The 21,815-nt window shown below is 30.3% G+C and overlaps 1 protein-coding gene across 2 annotated transcripts in view; it reads right to left on the reverse strand.

Moving 5' to 3' along the window:
- LOC145277616 (uncharacterized) overlaps positions 1-21,815 on the reverse strand; it is a 73,449-nt gene that overhangs the window by 2,937 nt on the left and 48,697 nt on the right. For both annotated transcript variants that reach the window (XM_080129149.1, XM_080129148.1), the window contains exons 8-12: positions 19,898-20,016; positions 13,569-13,721; positions 10,686-10,776; positions 8,397-8,567; positions 4,675-4,962 (exon numbers count right to left, since the gene is read on the reverse strand). In XM_080129149.1, the coding sequence (XP_079985275.1) occupies positions 4,675-4,962; positions 8,397-8,567; positions 10,686-10,776; positions 13,569-13,721; positions 19,898-20,016 (822 nt within the window). The remainder of the gene's footprint in view (positions 1-4,674; positions 4,963-8,396; positions 8,568-10,685; positions 10,777-13,568; positions 13,722-19,897; positions 20,017-21,815) is intronic.

Here is a 21,815-nt window from a genome sequence, read left to right on the forward strand (position 1 = left end):
TTTGTACTTTATAGAAAAGTCGTAATCTAAAAGCATAGTTGCTCATCTTTGTAAACGGTTTGCTGTATAAACTGGAATTCCTTTCCTAAAACCAAAAATACTTATTAAGGATTTGTGGTCTGTGATAAGAGTAAAATGACAGCCATGTATCATTTTGTGAAATTTTTTTATTATGCAGATAATTGCTAGGGGTTCTTTCTCAATTTGGCTATACTTTTGTTCAGTAGGTGTTAACGACTTTGATATGTGTGCAATGGCATTTTCGCTTCCATCAGTAAAAATATGTGATATTGCTCCGACTCCATAATCTGAAGCATCCGTCACAACAGTAATGTCTAATGATGGATTGTAGAGTGTCAGCAATAGATCAGAACTAAGAAGTGTTTTAATTGTCTCAAATGATTCTTTGCATGTGCTTGACCAGTTCCATTTGGTATATTTTTGTAAAAGATTATTCAGGGGCTCCCGTAACTTGTGTAATTCGAGTAAAAAGGATCCATAATGACTTACAAGACCCAGAAAGGATCATAGTGTTGCAACATCCTTTGGAGCTGCTATATGTGCTGTATTACCTGAATACTGTCTGGATCTGGTTTTTTATTAAATATGAATCCAAGGTATTTCACAGAAATTTGGAAGAATTTGCATTTATCTGATCTTAAGTGAAATCTATACTTTGAATTTGATCCAGCACGAAAGTAAGGCACGATAACTCTTACTTTATTTAAAATTATTCCCCTTTTTAACAAAAAGAATAGTTATGCAATTTAGGTATTCAAATAGCTGTCTTTGAATATTTTTTCTATACTCTAGAGTATTTTAAAATATTAACTTGTATTATTGATTGAAATAACAGTAACTCATTTTGATAGTAATATAGAAATGAAAACAAACTTTCACATTTATCTGCTTAGAAATATTGTAATTAATAAAAAGAAAAGGCTTCTAAAAAAATTACCTCCTCCAAGAAAGTAATATTTTTGGTCAAATGTCTTGATTTGTGTAAAACCTTGCATCCATCTCATTTGACCAATCGTTATTAAACGTGGTCCAAATATTGGTTATAGTTTAACTTAAATATCCCCAAATCAAATCAGTTTTAAGTCAAAGTCATGGAAATGGTGAACGTTATACTTTTGGTGATAGTTTTGGGTTCTGTTCACTACTTGGTCCTGTATCTTAGACAGCATCGACCTTTAAAAGTTTGATCATGGTCACAACCTTAGCAGAATTTTTAATTCTGATTTTTCCAAATTCGACGCAAGGATCTGAAGTTCTTTGATAACAGTAACCACTATGCAATTTCAACCCTTCCCATGTATTGATTATCAGAAAAGACTTGTGACGCCTCCAAAATTTGTTGATCTGATTGTATCTTTGCTATAGTAATAAAAGAAATGCTTTGCTGAGTTGGCCCCCATCCACTCTAAACTTTATAACATGTCAAATCTTGCTTCCCTGATAGCTGGAAAATTGCCTCTGTGGTACTGGTTTTCCAGAACTTTTACGACAAAACTGACCTGCAACATTATCGCCCCATAAGTCTCCTTTGAATTAGTAATCAATCTAGTGCTAAACTTCTTGCTGAGCAACAGTGTGGATTTAGACAATCCTGTACTACTGCAGATACTTTAAAGGTTATCTCTGAACACATATAGCTACACTAAATAAGGCAGGCAAAGCTAAGGTGATAGCACTTATTATATAAAAAAGTTTGAAAAAAATCTAGCAAAAGTAAAAATTAACTCATACAGTACTACCAGATGAGTATTTAATATTTTAATACAATGGATGAACATCTAAACAACATCACATTAATAAGGGTTTGATTCTTGTACGTTTGTTATTCCTGATTTTCATAAACAGCCATCCTGATAGAATCACATCCAAAATGAGTATATTTGCTGATGACACCATGCTCTATTCTCAATAGGAAGGTAAACGAAACGCAATGCCTGAAAAATGACCTTCAGTCCATAATGGAATGGGACCATAAATGGATGGTTACAATTTCATTCTACCAAGACAAATCTCTTTTCCTTTAACAATTATAAGAAAACTTACCAACCACCAATTCCCCAACCATGCAGAAACTTAAATGTAATCTTAACAAATATCTTGCCGCACAACTCTGCATTCAAGTTTACCACTATAAATCTGGGGTCAATCATAATAGGTCCTTAAAAAGTTTTGGGGCATTTTTTCAATATACACAACAAAATGAAAAATGTTAATAAAGGCAAGATAAGTTATTCTTCTACCTACTTGAATAAGATTTTGTGTTTGGAGTTATTTTAAAGCATTTATTTAATTCGAAACACAGGTAATGCCAAGTTTTCAATTAAAATAAGAAAAAAAAATGGCTGGCATTAGACAATCATCTGGGGTGTACTCTATAGTCATTTGAAAATTAAGCAAAATACTGATAGAAACCAACCCAATAAATGTCATTAATTGTGTGAAAATATGTTGTACTAGCTTTTTGTTTAATTTTCGATTTTTGAGTGATTATTGAGACTCCCCAGATGACCATCTGATGTCAGCCATTTCTTTCTTGTTCTAACTTAAGACTTGGCACTACTTGTGTTTCAAACTAAATAAACACTTTAAAATAAGTTGGGATTGTAACTAAATCCACATATTGCAGACTTATATATATAAAAGAGAGGGGGAGAGATGAAAAAGGAACAAACCAAGTTATATGTCCATCAACGTTTCGTCTTTATTGTAAGACTTCTTCTGGATGAAAGATAGTTGAATTTATCTTAAATAAACCGCAATGCAACAAAAGAATATAAATGACATCATATTTTTTCTTGAATATATTAACGGCTATTTGATGTTAAAAAAAAAACTTACTCTCTTCAAAACGCTATAACTTTTTTTTTAATTTCCACCAACTCTTTTCATTCTGAAATAGAACAAAGTCATGCTTTCCACAACAAATATATTTTCAAATATTGTACTGGTATTTTAGTTTCTTAAATTTATTCATCCAAAAGAAGTCTTACAATAAAAACGAAACGTTGATGGACATATAACTTGGTTTGTTCCTTTTTCATCTATCTCGTCAGAATACTATTGCCATTATTCTCATTATATATATGCATTTTTCCTCTGAGGAGATGTACTTACATTGAAAATCCATGGATTAAAAACGGTATTGTTTGATTCAAGCAATAAATTTTAAATTTTATTTGAACATTGATTCTTTTAAATGAAATTTGAACATATAAACTATGATTTTTATTGTCTCTATCTTGTATATTGAGCAATTTTATTTGGCTGGGATTGTCTTATATGAATATTTCCTTCTAGTATCCTATAAGACTAGAAACTACTAGATTAACCAACCTGTAATCTAATTCATTTCAATACTTCAAATTATATATCAAAGTAGAGGAGTCCACATCTTCCCTAACATTTAAATAAGAGAACATTAAAAATTGACAAGACCTGGCATATCAGCTCTAATAAGGTTTGGTAAGACCAAATATACCTGACGAACAGACGGTTACATATTGAGAAGCGATTTTTTTATAAGAAAATGCACTGACACACGGAAGTCTGGAATGACCGAAGAAAACTTTAATGTAAACAGATGTTGCGAGCCTGCCTCTGTTTTATTGTTATTTTCATGGAAAGTGATCATTTGAGCTCCAATCTATTGGACAATAGATTGGAGCTAAACTTTTAAGAAAAACACTCATCTAGCTAAAACCACGATCAATAATTTTTCCCACTCTTTATCTGTGCCTAAATCTAAACGTAGATACCATGAACAAAGCTTCTTTCTTAGAACTGCATGCCTGTGGAACTCTCTTCCGTTTGCCTGCTTTCCAGCTGACTACAATATGATCGTCTTCAAGTCCAATGTAAACAAGTTCTTGATGAGCCATCCCCTTAAGTAATCCAATTTACCAAATTTCCATTACTAACGATTATTGTGATATTGTCCCACTGACTACGGTACACTCATTAACCATTATCCTTGAGTGGCCTCCAAGCCCTGATAAGTGGTGACTCCTTAGTAAACAAAAAAAAAAAACATCAACAAAAATCTCAGAATGGAATTTATCAAGTTCACCAAACTGAGACTGAAATTGCAAACTGCCAGAAACCATCAGACCTCTGACCAAAAGAAATGAAATGATAAAATTGATGATGATGATGATTAAACATTTCTTGAATCAAAATTGTTTGTACTCCATGGAGTATTGTTGTCATATTTGAACTGAAAATCTCTGTCCTATTTGAGGCTTCTTTTGTTTCAGCTCGTTTGACATGTTGGTCTAGTGGTCTCCATCAATTCATTGTTTTAATACCTCATTGTAATACAGCTTCCTATTCCAGTAGCTTTTTTCTAAGAACTGCAAGCTTGGAGAATTTTCTTTCCGCTGACTGTTTTTCTCCTACCTATATTATCAGTCTTTTAAGACTAAGATCAATAGGCATCTTCTATCTTTGCAATTTATTCTTGTTAGCTCTTTATATCAAGTGGCTTCATGCCTTGTCTGGAGCGATATCCATAAAAAATTCCTAATAATCATCAATCCTTATAAAAGTTTGATCTCCTTATTTTTATAAGAGAGAGGGGAATAAACCATTTTAAGTCTTAGTATTAAAGAAGTGGCAAATATTTTTAATAATCATTCAAAGTCTGAAAATACTTACTTGTACAGATTGTGGAAGCATATAATATCCTGATGAGGGTACTCTTGGGTCAGGTTCATAAGAACCACCTTGAAAGGGATTTCTATTGTAGGTTCCAGTTGGGTATCGGGGATAGACTCGTTGTCGCATTTCAGATAACTGTTCACGGGATAATGCTTCTAACTGATCCAAAAGTTCACGATTTTGAAGCTCAATATTTTGAAGGTCTTCCTTTAATTTTTTGTTTTCTTGATGTTCTTTTTCATGTGCTGCTCTTTCAGCATCAAAGTCACTTTTGTAAATATCAGCCTAATTAAAAAAAAATAATAATAATTAAAATCAAGTCATATGTATAAAAAAAATCCAACAAAAAATTAAATTTTGTTTTGCTGCATGGTTAAAGTGAGGAAAAATGTTAGAAATTACGGTAACATTAAAAGCTTCTCATTGGAGATCAGTAAAATTTCACACCTAATGTGCTTAAACAAGCCACGTCTTATTTGTGGGCCAAATTTTAAAACAATCATATGGATGGAAAGAAAAGAAAATTAGCATTCCAATCATGTTAATTTTATGTGTCTTTCAATGTAAAATATTTTTATACTCTAAGTTAAAAATGAAAATTGACTAAAAATTGACAAAAAAAAAAGAAAGAAATATTATTTAATCAATTGAAATGTTTATTGAGATAAGTATTATTTATTCATTTATTTATTGCGAACTATTATCCTCATCTTTTAGTTCTTGTTTCATGATGTTTCGGCCAACTATTCCTCTGGCCTTCAACAGGTGGTAACTGCAATGGTTACCACCTGATGAAGGCCAGAGGAATAGTTGGCCGAAACATTGTGAAACAACAACTAAGAAAGATGAGGATAATAGTTCGCAATAAATAAATGAATAAGAAAAACCTTTTTTTTTTCTTTTTTTTTTTTAAATTTCATATCTTTCATCCCGATTAGAATCAACAGGTTTAGATTTGATTGGATATTCCTGAGATTTCACAAATTATTTAAACCCAAATTGCCAGTTTCAGTATCATGGGAGTTGCCTTTTTAGTACCACTAGACTTAACTAAGAATATTTCGAAATTGATAATTAATGACGTACATCAATAAGTATCATATAGATAAAAGTTTCAGAATAGACTTCGTAGCCTCGTAGGAGATGTCCTTTTCTCTTCCTTGCAACCTCTATCTCACAGAAGAGATGTTGTGAGTTTGTCTCTGATGTATCGTTATTTTCATGGAAAGTGTTCGACTGAGCTTCAGTCTATGGTCCCCTCTCGCCTAACTTTCACAAGAAACACTCATCTAGCTGAAAACACTATCAATAATTCCGCCCACTCTTTATCTGTGCCTAAACCTAAACGTAGATTCTATGAACAAAGCTTCTTTCTTAGAACTGCATGCCTGTGGAATTGTCTTCCGTTTTCCAGCTGACTACAATATGGCTGTGTTCAAGTCTAACGTAAATAAGTTCTTGATGAGCCGTTCCATAGAAGTTATCAAATTTTATGAATTTTCATTACTAATGATTACTATATTGTCCAATTTCTACTGTACACTCTTTAACCCTTATCCTTGAGTGGCCTCTTGGCCTTGATAATGTGGTGATGCCTGTGTAAAAAAAAAAAAAAAAAAATTTTTTATGTATAATATGCAAATATTTGATAGATTTTAATGTTGCAGCAATTGCTTTAAAACCTTGTTTGCTTGAATCAAACAAGTTGCTAGTGGACTGGCGGATGTTAGTTTACTGTTGCTATAGCTGCGTAGTTAGTTTGTATTTTTCCTTTTCAAAAATAGAAAACGTTTTCATTTTAATAACTTTTTCTGTTTTCATTTCGTTTGCCTACTCTTTTACGTTGAAATTCAACAATTTAAAAAAAAAAAAATTTGTTCAAGTTTATTGTGAAAAAATAATAAACTGGCTTTTTTTTGGGGGGGGGGGGTCTAGACTGGGGCAAGTTGAATTTTTGTCACAATCTAGAGTATCGCTTTAACTAAATTTACATACTGCAGACTTAGAACTCGTATAAGCCAACTGTCTAGCTGCACTGATGAGCTGTGAAACAGTGAAACAGTACTGTATGTAGATGACTATAATGCTCCTCATCTTGAGTTGAGCATATTGAGAAGCGATACACGAATTACCATTAGTGTAAAAAGCGATGCTCTTTGTGTAAACAAATCGAGCTTGGGTATTTCGGACGATGTCAAAACATTGTTTATTCATGACTCGATCAGCAGCCGCCGATTAGTGTAAAGGTTAGGAGCCTTGACTGTCGTACAGGCGGTCGGGTTTCAATCCTGGCTTGAGGTAGTTGCCTGTCTAGCCGCACTGATGAGCTGTGAAACAGCGAAACAGTACTGTATGTGGATGATATATATATATATATATATTGGTCGATGGGCCCACACAATCATTAATGTTTAAATAAGAGAACATTCAAAATTTCCAAAACCTGGCATATCAGCTTAGATAATGTTTGGTAAGGCTGAATATATAAAGCTAGTCTGAGCTCCTAACGATCAGCCAATTTGACTATGCTGAGAAATGATTTTTAGATAAGAAAACACAGAAACCTTAGATGGAAGGTTGGATAAAAGTGGATGATCAAAGAAAACTTGGACGTAAACTATCCAAGCTGAATTTCCCCACATCAAAAACTATCTTTTATTTAACTTTGCCCTCATAATGATTCTTTTCTCGTTTTTTTAACGCTTCCTGCACATGTGATAAAGTCTAACAGCATATTTTTGTTCATGTGCTATTTATAATTCTCACTTGTTAAATTTAATTTTTTTTAAAACTGATGAACTGAAGATGTAATTGTATTTTTGAAGGAAACGGAGGTTATATCTAAAAAAAAGATTGGTGCTTATTTATAATTACACTTTTTATTTTTTTTAATACAAAAAAATCTTTATGGTATACATACTCGTCATGGAAGAGAGACGGCATATTCCAAAAATCACATAAATTAATCAAGTAGTGTTTTTTTTTTAAAGAAAATCAAATTTTACAATTTTTAGCGATTTAAAATTTTTATCATTTTGAATACAAAGAAAATCTGAAATTGAATTGACGTCCTAGAATTTTAGCAAAATTTAAAACAATATTTAAAACCTATAATATTTAAAACATAATATGGCTGCTCTCGGCTTCCTCTTCAAATTTGATACTTTTAATTAATAAAAAAAACTACTTGACAAATTTATATGATTTTTGGAATATGACATCTTCATTCCGTGACAAATATGTACATCATAAATATTATTTTATGTTTGTATTGTTTAACTAAGTTTAATTCTAAATATGCACCAAGATGTTTCTTCACTATTTTTTTTAAATATCGGAAAACCTTTTCCTAATATTTAAATGTTTGTTTACACACCCCACATTTTTTTTTTTTTTACAAACAAAAGCTATTTGTACTTTTAATTCATATTTATCATTTTTAATAGTCAAGATTTTGTTCTTTCTTACTTTTTTTTTTTCTAAATATTAGATTGAATAAATCTTGATATTTTCAATTACAATTTGGATTTATGATTTTAAAGAAAAAGCTGCAAATCTATAACTCCTTCCCTTCTGCCCTCAAGAAAAAACAAAATTAAGGAAAAAACCTTTGTGGTGTACATGCTTGTGATGAAAAAAACTTTATTGTAAACCAAAAAAATCACGTAAATTGATCAAGTAGTTTTATTTATAAATAAAAAACAATCTTAACTATATACCTGAGCGCGTAGTAATGGTATATCATCATTTTCAGCTGTGCACTTTTTAATTTTTTCTTGCAAATTTTCGAGTGTCTGATTCTTGAGACTTAATGATTCTTCAGCAGCAATTAACTGGGCTGTCAAGTGATCGATTTTACCCATCAGTTTTTCATGGGAATTATTTTTTAACTGGAAGAAAAATAAAAGAATTCCATTTATCAAACTTTAACGTAGTGAAAAGTGATTTCAAAAGCAGGGTTCATACAGACATGAAAAGTCCTTGAATTTTAACTTTTGCCTTAAAAAGGCCTTATTTCTATTATTACCTTGAAAAATCTTTGAAAATATGGAAAATTTCTTGAAAATTGTATTTTTACATTCAGTAAAAATGTGTGTCGAAATATTAAAAATAAAATCTAAATAAATACTTTAAAATCATTTTTTAAGTCTTAATAAAAAATACTATTAAAATACTTTTAAATATTGAAAATAAAATCAAAATACATTGTTCTAAAATTCCATAGTATTATTGTAGATACAAGAGTCATATACTACTTCGTATAGTTTCATGATAAAGATTCAAATCTCTGTCTATTTTTGTTCTCATTTATAATTTAATTTTTTGGTAGGGTGGGACACAAGGGGGAAAGAGTACTGGCAGCCGCCATAAATAAAATTATCCTCCCCCCACCTCTAAAAATACTTTCCTTGTGCAGATGAGACTCTCTAATGGCGAATCTCCCCCCCCCCCAAAAAAAAAAAATTGTAATAATTTAAAATTAGACTGGCTGAGCCAAAAACAAAATGGACAAGACAGCAACCATCTTGGTTGGAAATTAAAAAAAATAAAAATCATTTAAACCTATTTCAAAACACCAAAAAATGTATGTTGCAAAGTCACTTTTATTTGTTCTATATTTTATTTTCTTAGCACTTTTTCGAATTGCTGTGGACTGTAAAACAAACCTCAAATTTTGTTTTGAAAACTTGAATTTTTTCTGAAGAAGGTATAGTCCTTGGAAATGGATATTGAAAACCTGTGCAAACCTTGAAAAAGTTAATGCACAAACATGAAATACTTCCTGAACCAAAGATTTTTTATTTAACAGTAACAGTTTGATAAGTGGTGACTCCCTAGTAAAAAACAAAAGAGGTAGGAAGAGCATCTTTCCCTTCTCTGAACTACTCAACTTATAATGCTCAATGTTTAGCAAGGTAGTATCAAGTACTATGTATAAAGTTTGTAGTATGACTCAACCAAAGATTAAACTTTGGCCTCCTAGCCTATTAGCAAACACTATTACAATTAATTCCAACTTCGGTCCCCAAATGCTCTAGTGATCCTGGCCTTGGTATCTTGTTTTTATTTAAATCAATACAAAATCAACCCTAAATGGTCACAGATGTCCATAAATGTGAAAAACATTTTTTATATTAAGTCATGAATTTTATTTATACTCGTCAATGACCCATGTCATAGCCTCTTTCATCTCTTCAATTGTCATAACAACAACCTCTAAAATTTTCCTTTAGTTTAGGGAATAACCAAAAATCACAGAGAGGAAGGTCTAGACTATAAAGAGAGTGAGGAACTGTCTTAATACACATCTTAGTCAAATAGTCAGTGACAAGGATGGAGCATCCTTGAGACAAACTTCGTGCAAATCTTCCACATCTTCAGTTCCTTGTGAATAATTGTGTGTACAGTTCCCACACCGCCATCAAACTGTGCACTTATTGTCTCTATAGACACACGACCGTCCTTATCATGAAAAAATGCCTATACAAAAAAGTGTGGAAACTTAATGAAGTCACCTTGTATGTTGCAGTTGATATTTAGTCACAATTTTCAACGGATCATTTTATGCATTTTTTTACTTTCATTGTCATTTTTTTTTTCCAGAAAACAGTGATTATATTTCCATTCTAGTTTCATGGCATGATTGATTTCAAACAATTTTGAACCTCGACATTTGTGGAAAAATTCTCCTTGAAATTCGTGCCAGTAGATGAAATAAGATTTCAGAATTCCTCAATGTAAACAGGAAGAAAGGTCAGCAAAGAAATTGAAAGATTCAGAATGCAACTACAAGGCAACATGTGATCAATCAATGATCTGATGCCATTAGAACACTCATCAACAATGAAACCAGTAAAAGCCCCCAGCTGAACCCTCTTGGACGCATCTGTGTTATGAGTAAAATCTAGGCGGATCAAGTAGTTGCAGGAAAGTCATGTGTGACAGCAAAATCCAGCACTGTTTTATACGAGTCAGAAGTTCAAAGCAAATAAATAAATGTTTCTTACCTCGTGTTCAAGTTGATGATTAAGTTCCAACATTTCCTTGTAATCATCCACTAATTGAGAAAAAGATTCTCGCAGTTTTCTATTCTGTTCTCTGAAAAAAAATATTTAGAAATTGTAAACATCATTTTACCTTTTACAAAGCATAAATAGTACCATATATTAATGATTAAATATTTTAAATATATATACAGTCAGTGAACTTTCATCTTTTTGGTACTTATCTACTTCCAACTTTGGAAGAAGCTGAACCAGAACTAAAGATAATTTAATGATTTATACTCTTAAAAAATACTTAGAAATTGTAAATTGGACTTTTTAGTCTTATAAATCCAAGTTTTTGTTCTTATCTGGTTTTCCATCATCAACACAGTTAAAAGACTCAGTATTCCTATCTCATCAATACAGTACTCCATTGTACAATAGTTAAGAAACTCATCATTTCTATCCCATCGCAATTAACTACCTGAAGATGGGCAGAGAAATAGTTAGCCGAAACGTGGTGAAACAACAACTATGAAGATGAGGATAACAGTCTGCAAATAAATATAAAATACAAAAAGATTTCAATAAAAAAAAAATATGAGGATTGAGATTAATAAAATTTGCATCATTTGTACAATTATAACTTATCTTAATTGTTATTCTCACATTTTAGTAGATGTACCTATTTACTATGCCTCCCCACGGGACAGAGTTAGACACCAGGGTCGTTTTTTAACGTGGAGAAAAGGTACAAAAATAAAAATTGTCTCAGTCGTGTAGGATTTCTCCTCCACCGAAAGAGAACAAGAAATAGAAGTGCAGCATCTGAAGAACAGATACTACACTTTGATCTTGACCAAAAGGCCAAGGCGAGTTCATATATTTCTACAGGTACATCTTACCGAATATAAAAATTTTAAAAATTAGATAAGACTTCTATCAAATCATGACTGATGGAACAAGAATAATCTACTCCTGTGGATTAAATAAAGAGTTCCATTCAAAATTATTTATGATATAAAGATCCAGAATTGAAACAATGCAATTGAAGATGGTCAGAGGTGACATTGGGCAAAACATTGTGAAAATAACATAAAAGTTAAGCAAAAAATGTATTAATTTTCTAAAAAATTATAAAATTAAGGTTTTGAACTAAAATGTACATTTTGATCAATTTTGATTAGAAAAATTGAACATTAATGTTAAGCAAAAGAAAAGTATTAACCAAGAAAAAAATGTTAAGCTAAAAATGTTCAGTAATAAAAAAAAAAATCAGAAAAAAAAATGCAGCCTAAAAAATGTTAAGCAAAAAAAAAATGTTAAGCAAAAAAAAAATGTTAAGCAAAAAAAATGTTAAGCAAAAAAAATGTTAAGCAAAAAAAAATGTTAAGCAAAAAAAAATGTTAAGCAAAAAAAAATGTTAAGCAAAAAAAATGTTAAGCAAAAAAAAATGTTAAGCTAAAAATGTTCAGTAATAAAAAAAAAAATCAGAAAAAAAAAATGCAGCCTAAAAAATATTAAGCAAAAAAAAAATGTTAAGCAAAAAAAAAATGTTAAGCAAAAAAAATGTTAAGCAAAAAAAAATGTTAAGCAAAAAAAAATGTTAAGCAAAAAAAAATTTTAAGCAAAAAAAAATGTTAAGCAAAAAAAATGTTAAGCAAAAAAAATGTTAAGCAAAAAAAATGTTAAGCAAAGAAATGTTAAGCAAAAAAAAATAAATTTTAAGCTAAAAAAGGTTAAGCAAAAACGAAATGTTAAGCAAAAACGAAATGTTAAGCAAAAAAATGCTAAGCAAAAAAATGTTAAGCAAAAACAATGAGAAGCAAAAAAAAGGTTAAGCAAAAAATAAATGTAAGTAAAAATAAATGTTAAGCAAAAATAATGTTAAGCAAAACAAATATTACACAAAAAAGTGTTAAGAAAAAAAATAAATGTTAAGCAAAAAATATTAAGTAAAAAATGTTAAGCAAAAATATTATTAAGCAAAAATATTATTAAGCAAAAAAATGTTAAGCAAAAAAATGTTAAGCAAAAATAAATATTAAGCAAAAAAATGTTAAGCAAAAATAAATATTAAGCCAAAAAATGTTAAGCAAAATAAATGTTAAGCAAAATAAATGTTAAGCAAAAATAAATGTTAAGCAAAATAAATGTTAAGCAAAATAAATGTTAAGCAAAAAAAAATGTTAAGCAAAAAAAAATGTTAAGCAAAATAAATCCGATTCAAGTCTTAAATTTCATACTTTGTTAATCACAGTCAAACCTTATATTTAATTACTGCTTTCATTTTTTAGTGATTAACAAGATTTCTGCACAAATCAACAAGTAGTGTACATCATTCTTCTTTATCAATAATTTGCAGTTCACCAAATTAAATTGTTTCTATTTTTACCTTTTACATGGTGTTTGATTTGTTTTGTGGCATATCAACACTTTTCAGGTTATTTAATACCAAATTCAGTAATTTCGGAAAAGAAGTTTTCACGATTCAAGTTGTTTATAACGCCAAATATTTATTCATGGAGTTTGGTTTGTTTGTTTTGCTTTACAGTATATCAACCCATTTCACATTCAATCATTTTGATAAAAATTTTATGATTAAAGTTCTTTATTCATCCTGTTCAATTTGGTTTTGTAAAGAAAAATTGTTGTTTTTGTTTTTGGCTTTGCAGAACATGACTGAGTTTGAAAAGGGGGGAAAAAATTAAAATAGCATCAATGTTTGGTGCATTTCAGTCAGAAAGCCAATATCTCCAAACAGCCTGATCTGTTAAAATCAGTTTCAAATGGGTTTTAGCCTCAATAAATGGTGACTGATAAGTAAAAAAAAAAAAACAACAAGTTCAGAAACGAAATTTTTAAAATACATAAACTTTTGGGAAAAAATAAATCAAAACATACTGTCTGATCTGTGTCTGTTCCATCTCTGTTGATAATTTGCTTTCGTAATTTTGAATACTATACTGTAGAGTTTGAATCAACTCTGCATCCTGCTTACGTTGTCTGTCCATTTCCATCTGTAAACGTATATTTGTTTCTTCAAGTTGTCGACATCTAAGAAAAAAAAGAAAAGTTACATTTTTTTAAAAAAGGTAAACTTTCACTTTAATATATGAAGATAGATTTTAGAAAATAAATGTTCGATAGCATAAAATGATGCTAGAAATTTTTTATCTCAAGCTTTAATCAAAAATCATTTCAAGATTATTTTAACTGCTTCGAAATCTTTTTAATTTTGTTTTTATCAAACGTTTTCAAAAAAGAAATAAAAGGATTTGGGTTAGGGTTGGAGTTAGGATTTGGGTTAAATTTAATTAATGGCTTTATTCGATCAATGAATTATTAATTAAAACAAGTAATTATGACACTGCAACTAATTCTGCTAAGATAAATGCCAACCGAACATTGATCTAAAGCAAGAGTTCCAGCACATGTGTAGTTGCCAGACAGAGTAAAACGAAAATGTAGGATGTTTATTTTTGTTATATGAAGAGTTAACAAAAAAAAAATCAAAAAAATAAATTGTGTATTTATATGCTCAATCTGGAAATAAATAATTTGCATAATTGTCTCTGTAATCCAACAGTCGGACACTCTTTCTTTCTTATCAAGCATTTGTGCATTTGCATTGGCCTCTCACTTTCACAAATGCAGTACATCAAATCTTGTTTTTATTTAATGACATGGAGGAACAGCCTTGCTGAAAAGCAGTAGACAGATTCTCCTGCCTTTCACTTCTGCTACATCACATCAGATTAAAACTTGTTTAATAAGATGACGTGCCTTAATGAGTGTACAATTATTTTTAGTGCAAGAGAGATTACTGGGATTATTAGTTTGCAATCGTTCATAGACAGAATATCTCATCATAATCAAGATCATTGGGTTTTTTTTATTCATATTCAGCAATATTTAGTGATATCTGAATGTGAGGAGTTTGGTTATTGTTTTGTACGAGATATCAAACATTTTGGGTTATTTAATGCTGAATATAGTAATTTGGGAAAAAGTTTTTTTTCACAGAGGTGACATGATAAAAACTTAATTAAACATATATTTGCTATTTCCATAGATGAATCAAGCTTCAGTCAAATCATGGAAATCTATTGATACAGTGTGAATTCAGGAATGTAGTGTATCATCTATTTTATAAGGTGAGTGTGCCGTTTTGTTTCAAAGGTTGTGCTCACATCAGAATTCAAGGTCCGCATTGAATCCAACATAAGTGTAAATTTCATATATGCAGTAAACCAAATCTTGTTTTTATTTAATAGCGGGGAGGAACAGTGAAGAATTCTGTATAGAAAAACTCATTTTTTGTTGTCACGATTCCTAATCCACCAGAATTCATCAAATGTTGCAAGTCAGTTAGAATCCACGTTTTATGAAAAAGGTTTACAGTCGAAGGTCCTCAGAAACAATAACAAAGTTTTCCGCAATGGCTTTTGAACTTTTCTTGAAGGATTGCTTATATATACTTAAGATTCACATGTGTAGATGTTCTAGCAGGAAGTGGAATATCCAAATCTTAAAAAGATAATATTCAGAATAAAATGCATCACCCAAGAGACCGAGTATAACATGATGTAGGTACGTCACAAAGGAACGAACAAACAAAAATGAATAAATCCAACTCAGATTTTTTTTCTGTTTTAGCAAAAGGCATTTATTACAATTACTTTCCAAACGATGCCGGTTTCTTGTTTCTTTTTACTGTTCATTTCATCTGCCATGAGATTAACAAAACCCTGCCATCTCAATACCAGCTTAAAAGTCTCTCTCTAATTCCATGAGGCCACACATCCATCTAATCCGACATGTGTTTTTCTTTTTTCTCTTCTTTACGCTGGCATTAGACAGCCATTTCTCACCTTTCACTTTACATATCAATTTTCTCCAGCGTGGACTTTTCTTCTCGCCTTCAACCACATGGTGTCCTGTTTTTCTTTTTCTTGTGGCGAAAGCCTGCACACACTTCCTAATTTGTTATTTTCACTAATTTTTTTTTTTTTTTTTGCTAATTTGTTATTTTCACTAATTTTTTTTTTTTTTGCTAATTTGTTATTTTCACATGCGCTTATATGTGCTCTGGTACACAAGTAGTGAAACAATTCTATTTCCAAATATAAACTTCACTGCTGACTTTATACACACATCTGCGCATACATAGTAAAACTTAAAGTAATAGATTTTGTTTCTTTAATCGTGTCTGAAGTAAACCACAAACCATACAAAGAAAGATTGGCATTTCTACACTATTAGGACAAAATTTCAGAAATCGTAATACTGAATTTCACATGAAAACAATGGTATCTACGTATTCCTCGTATTTTTAAGATGACTATATCCAAAAATTACAAAAATCGATAAGGTAGAAAATTATTTATTACAGAAAATAAAAATAGAATTTGATGAAAACGATCATATTTACGTAAGACACAGGAGAGTTCAAAAGGGATGTAATTTTCCATTTCGATTTAAACAAGATGGCAGCAATTTTTAACCTGCTACCACAATTAAAGTTTTTTTTTTTTTTGATAATTCAGTAATATTCAGGTAATTTCGACTGCATAATTTGGAAGCTACTACTGTAACTTATTAAAATTGATAAAAAAATCAGTTGGAACCATTGTTTTTTATCCGAAAATTCCATTTATCGACTACAAAAGCTTGTCCCAATAGTGTAGAAGCACTGAGAAATCTGAATAAGAGAAACACGCAATGGGTTATCATCATATTCGGTTTTACACTCATTTTACATGCTAGAATGCGTTGGACGGCTTTTAGAAATTGACTTCCAAACATTGGTCAGGTTAACTGGAACATGATTTTTATGGGCTGGATTTCCTTTCTGATGTCAACCCAGTATGATGGACATGAGTGTTTTTATCAAGACACCACATCTAGGTGATTGCCCACCAAGGCTAAAAAGCATTTCATCTGCCTTAATATAATGTACAAATATTTTTAGTAGAAGAGGGTTTACCAGTTTATGATCTTTATAGACAGAATATCACATCACAATTAAGATTATTGTTTTTTTTTTATTATTTTTTTTTTATTCAGATTCATCAGTGTTTAGCAACATTTGAATGTGAAGAGTTTCGTCGTTTTGTTTTATGGCACATAACCCCTTTTTTGGTAAAACCTTTTTGGTAATTTTTGAAAAAAACTGTTTCATGTTTCAAGTTCTTTATATCTTCAACTATATATTTATAGTGTTTGCATGTTTTGTTTTAAAGCATATATAAACCATTTTCGGGCCATTTAATGCATAATCTGGTAATTTGTGAAAAAAAGATTTTATGTTTCAAATTTTTTATATCTTCAAATATTTATTCATGTTGTTTGGTTGTTTTTGTTTTACGGCATATCAACCCTTTTTGGATTATTTAATGCTGAATCCAGTCATTTTGGTAAAAGTTTTTATGCTTCAAATTCTTCATATCTTTAAATATTAATAATATATTTTAAACACTTATTCCTGGTGTTTGTTTTTGTTTGATTGCTTTGTAGAGGAAAATTTTTGTTGTTTTTTTTTTTTACTTTACAGAACATGACTGAGTTTTGCAAAGGGAAAGGAAAAAACAATATCAATATTTGATGCATTTTAGGTTAGGAAGCCAGTATCTTCAGATAACCTGATCTGGTAGCACCAGTGAATGTTAGGAGAAAAACATTATAAGCATGGATGAAATTCTACAGTTGCAATTAACTAAAAACAAAACAGAGTCACACGTATCATTCAGTTTTTGCTGGTTTTGTGATAAATAGAATAAGCAGAGAACAATGTGAAATGACAACAAGAGTGATCTCCCTTGGTCTGTGAAATTGCATTTTTTGGTGGTTCTATACTATAACGAAAAAACATTGAATTTCACATAAAATAAATGGTACCTACATAATTTTTATGTCGCAAATAGTAACATATTAAAAAATTCCGGAAAATGATTAGGTAGAAAAATAATTATTAATCAAAAAAGTTTTCGATGAAGTTTAGATTGAGGAATAAAATTTGTAGGATATTCTGAATTGTGTTCATTACATGATGTCAGCAACAGAACTTAATCATCTCCCCTGTCAACTTTATCTTTTTTTTTTCAGTAATCATCAGTGATTTTGCTTCATTTCACAAATTTCTTTTTTCACTAACGGGACCTGTGGAAATTCCACAGGAGACTCATTCATATGTAATATATTGATGTTGGCATTCTCTAGATGTTCAGTGTAAATGGAGACGCTCTGATATTATTGTAACTTTTTTGTTAAAACTGCAAATGTATTTATCTAAGCTAGTACGAACACCCGGCAAAGCCCGGTCGTAAAGTACACTTAAATATGATATTTTAATTCTTGCAGGTTTCATATATATTATTATACAGTTAATGTGCCATCGATTTTTATATATTATAAAGTTACAATTTCAAAAATAAAAAAATATATCCATATGACTTAGGTACATAAGCTTGAATCGAAACCAAAAAATGCATGAAAATATATATATAACTTGAGTTCATTCATTCATAACCGAAACCAAAAAATGCATGAAAATATATATATAACTTGAGTTCATTCATTCATAACCGAAACCAAAAAATGCATGAAAATATATATATAACTTGAGTTCATTCATTCATAACCGAAACCAAAAAATGCATGAAAATATATATATAACTTGAGTTCATTCATTCATAACCGAAACCAAAAAATGCATGAAAATATATATATAACTTGAGTTCATTCATTCATAACCGAAACCAAAAAATGCATGAAAATATATAACTTGAGTTCATTCATTCATAACCGAAACCAAAAAATGCATGAAAATATATATATAACTTGAGTTCATTCATTCATAACCGAAACCAAAAAATGCATGAAAATATATATATAACTTGAGTTCATTCATTCATAACCGAAACCAAAAAATGCATGAAAATATATATATAACTTGAGTTCATTCATTCATAACCGAAACCAAAACTTATGAAGAATGCTTGGTAAAATTATTTATAACAAGAAATGGAAGTACATAACAATTAAACGACCCGAATGCAAGCGTGGCACAAAATAACACACCTGCTATTGTATTAATATATAGATTAACAATTATTTTTCTACCTTATCGTTTTTCATAATTTTTTAATATGTTACTATTTGAGACCTGGTAATTATGTAGGTACGATTTGTATATTGTTTCGTTATTATAAATATAGAAGCGCCCATTTTTTTTCTCTTGTATTTAATTAAAGTTGTGTTTCAGTATGGCAGTTATAAAAAACTAGAATGGGAGAATTGAATTGTATTTTGGCATTGCCAATTCATTAACAACTCTTTCAAATGCGCTTGTTTCATGGTATGAATTTAACTGGGAACAAGTGCTGCATCAGAAGTGTCACAATTTTATCAGATCTTACAGGCGATATGCTCATAGATTTCTTTTAGTCGTCAACAAAAATAAGATATGAACATTCTTTGTAAAATTCTTTTTTCAAATAATCACAATTAACAATAAAACATTTATCCTCATTGTTTTGAAATGTGTGGAAAACATTTGGCTGCTATGGTGTTAGTGCAGTACCAGATTGCTGCCCAAAAATTGTTAGGTCACATGATTTTTCTTTTTTTCAGGAGATTAATTGTTTGCTCTTTTGATAAGCTTTTAGATTGATTTCCGTTTCTTTATTAAAAGTTATTTTATTTTGATATTTTTCAGATTAATAAAATCAAATTTTTTCAAAGTCCAAAAGGAACCAATTTTAAAAAAAATAACAAATAGTTTTGTTTTTTAAATTTTTTAAAATCTGATCACTCTGTATAAAGAGTGGAGAAAAGGATCTTCAAAGAGTACACAGGCCAGTTATTTTGTTTTACGGCATATCAACCCTTTTTGGGTTATTTAATGCTGAACCGGATAATTTTGGAAAAAAACAAATTTTCTCCCTCAATTCCTTTACATCTTCAAATATTTGTTTAGAAAAATTGTTGTTTTCTTTTTGGCTTTGCAAAACATAACTGAGTTTTGTAAAGGGAAAGGAAGTTTATCTTATTTTTGCACTGACCTTATAGTATTCCTGCAACTTATGCCCCCGATACTAGCCCCCTACATCAAAGTGGCACTGTGCCTGGTTTGGGGTGAAAATGGAATTTAAAAAAAAACGTTTTCATGGCAGCAATTTGGCTGCGTTCTATTATGAGAGCACCAGCATTTGTTTGAAATGCAGACTCACCGAGTTGTTTTATTTGCCAACATTCCTTCAGTAGATCTTCTTTCATCTTGAACTTCTTTAACTTCACTTAATAAATTCATTACTTGATGTTTTAACGTCTCATGATCAACAGCCATTGACTTGAAATTAAAAATAAACTGATTTATAACTTTGTGAGAAAATTAATTTTAATTAAAAATAAACAAATGATATTAATATCATTTGGACAACTGTTCTCATCTTGAGTGTTATTTTCACATTTTGGTCAGTGTAACCTTTCACCTTCTTCAGGTGTATCTTATCAAACTCAGGAATCAGCACAAAATTTTGAATAGAAAAATCAACACAAAATTTTGAATAGAAAAATCAACACAAAATTTTGAATAGAACCTTTTATTTTATCTATAGGGGCAGAATGCGCTTGCTTCCTCAGCCATGACTGAGTAGAAGTCCTAAATAATTTGCAAGTTACAATTTACAGCTAAATTTTACCAAATACTTTATACACTACGCCATGGGTCCTTGCTCAAAATACACTTGTGAATTACTTACAAATTCTACTCAATCATCGCTGATGGAATGAGAGCGTGGATTAAATAAAGGGTTTCATTCTAAATTTTATACAGATTCCCAAGTTCAACAGAAAGCTTCTTGAGTTCAAGACACACCCAACGAAGGTCTGAGGATACATGGACTAAAACGTGAAAATAACACTCAAGATGAGAACAATAGTCCAAAATATTACAATCTTTATCTCAAAAATTCAGAAATATAATATTAATATTCATTGAAAACTTTTAACAATTCGATAAACAGAACAAAGCAAAAATATATAAATAACATCAAATAAAAACAAAGAAATTATACAAAAAAATGATTACATATTTAGATTTTAAATTAAAAATGACTAAAACTATTAATCTAAATTGATAAGAATGACAATATTTGGTGATAAGTCATGAAGAAAAGAAATGATGTCTATGAAACTTAATAATACAATCCTTTCTGTAATATAACCATATTTGGTAAAAAAAAAAAAAAAAAAAAAAACTTCAGTCTATGTCTGACTTGTCCACTAAGTTTCAGTCATAAATATACAACAGTTTTTGTTTTATCGCCATTCAATGATAGGGAGTGGCCCTTTAGTGGTCGTCTTATCAGTAGGAGGTGTGATACTGAATTGGTTTCACACTCAGTTTTAATCACCCAGATTTTTATCAGGGGTTATTTTGAAGATAATATCTATGAAAATAATTCCTAGCTTATTGCTGAACTGAAGAGAGCCATCACAACCAAAACAAGGGCAGTTTATTTGTTCCAACTATGGTTGAATTGCAGAAAGGATTGTGAGGGTCACATTATATTAGAAGAGAAGGTAAATAATATTGAAAATCGATTTTTCAAAAGAGAAAAATAATTTTGCTCTATTTTCATATTGTTAGAGGGAACAGACCTCGTTTTGAGAAATATAGTGTTTACAGCTATTTATTTTCCTCCCAGGGTGGGAAGATGTGACACAAGGGTCAGAAAATGAGATTGAAGAGCCAGCAGTCTAGAGGAAGAACATTCTGGCCTGCAAAAATGCCTGAGCAGCCTCATCAGCATTCCATAGTAGAGGCACCTCAAGCAATTAGTAATAAACTAACCTCATCTCAAGCCTGGGAAGATAGACCTCCTAGAACTGCACAAGACCATCAACATACCATGGTCAACAGGGAAAAATCATTTTAAGAATGACCAAGACTCTGTTGAATTTTGTGCTAAGGGAAAAAGGGAGAGGGTAACTCTTTATCCCTTATCTCTCTTAATCAAAACAGTATTTTGGAAAACAAAGTTATCTGTTGTTTAATTGAGCAACTAATAACAAGGAAATATTCAATGGATATTCACTTAGCTACAAACAAATAGATACTCATTTTTTAAGTAATTCTTTTTCAGT

This window comes from Euprymna scolopes, chromosome 6 (assembly GCF_053919585.1).
Source record: "Euprymna scolopes isolate OS-2025 chromosome 6, ASM5391958v1, whole genome shotgun sequence".
Taxonomy (NCBI): Eukaryota; Metazoa; Mollusca; class Cephalopoda; order Sepiida; family Sepiolidae; genus Euprymna; species Euprymna scolopes.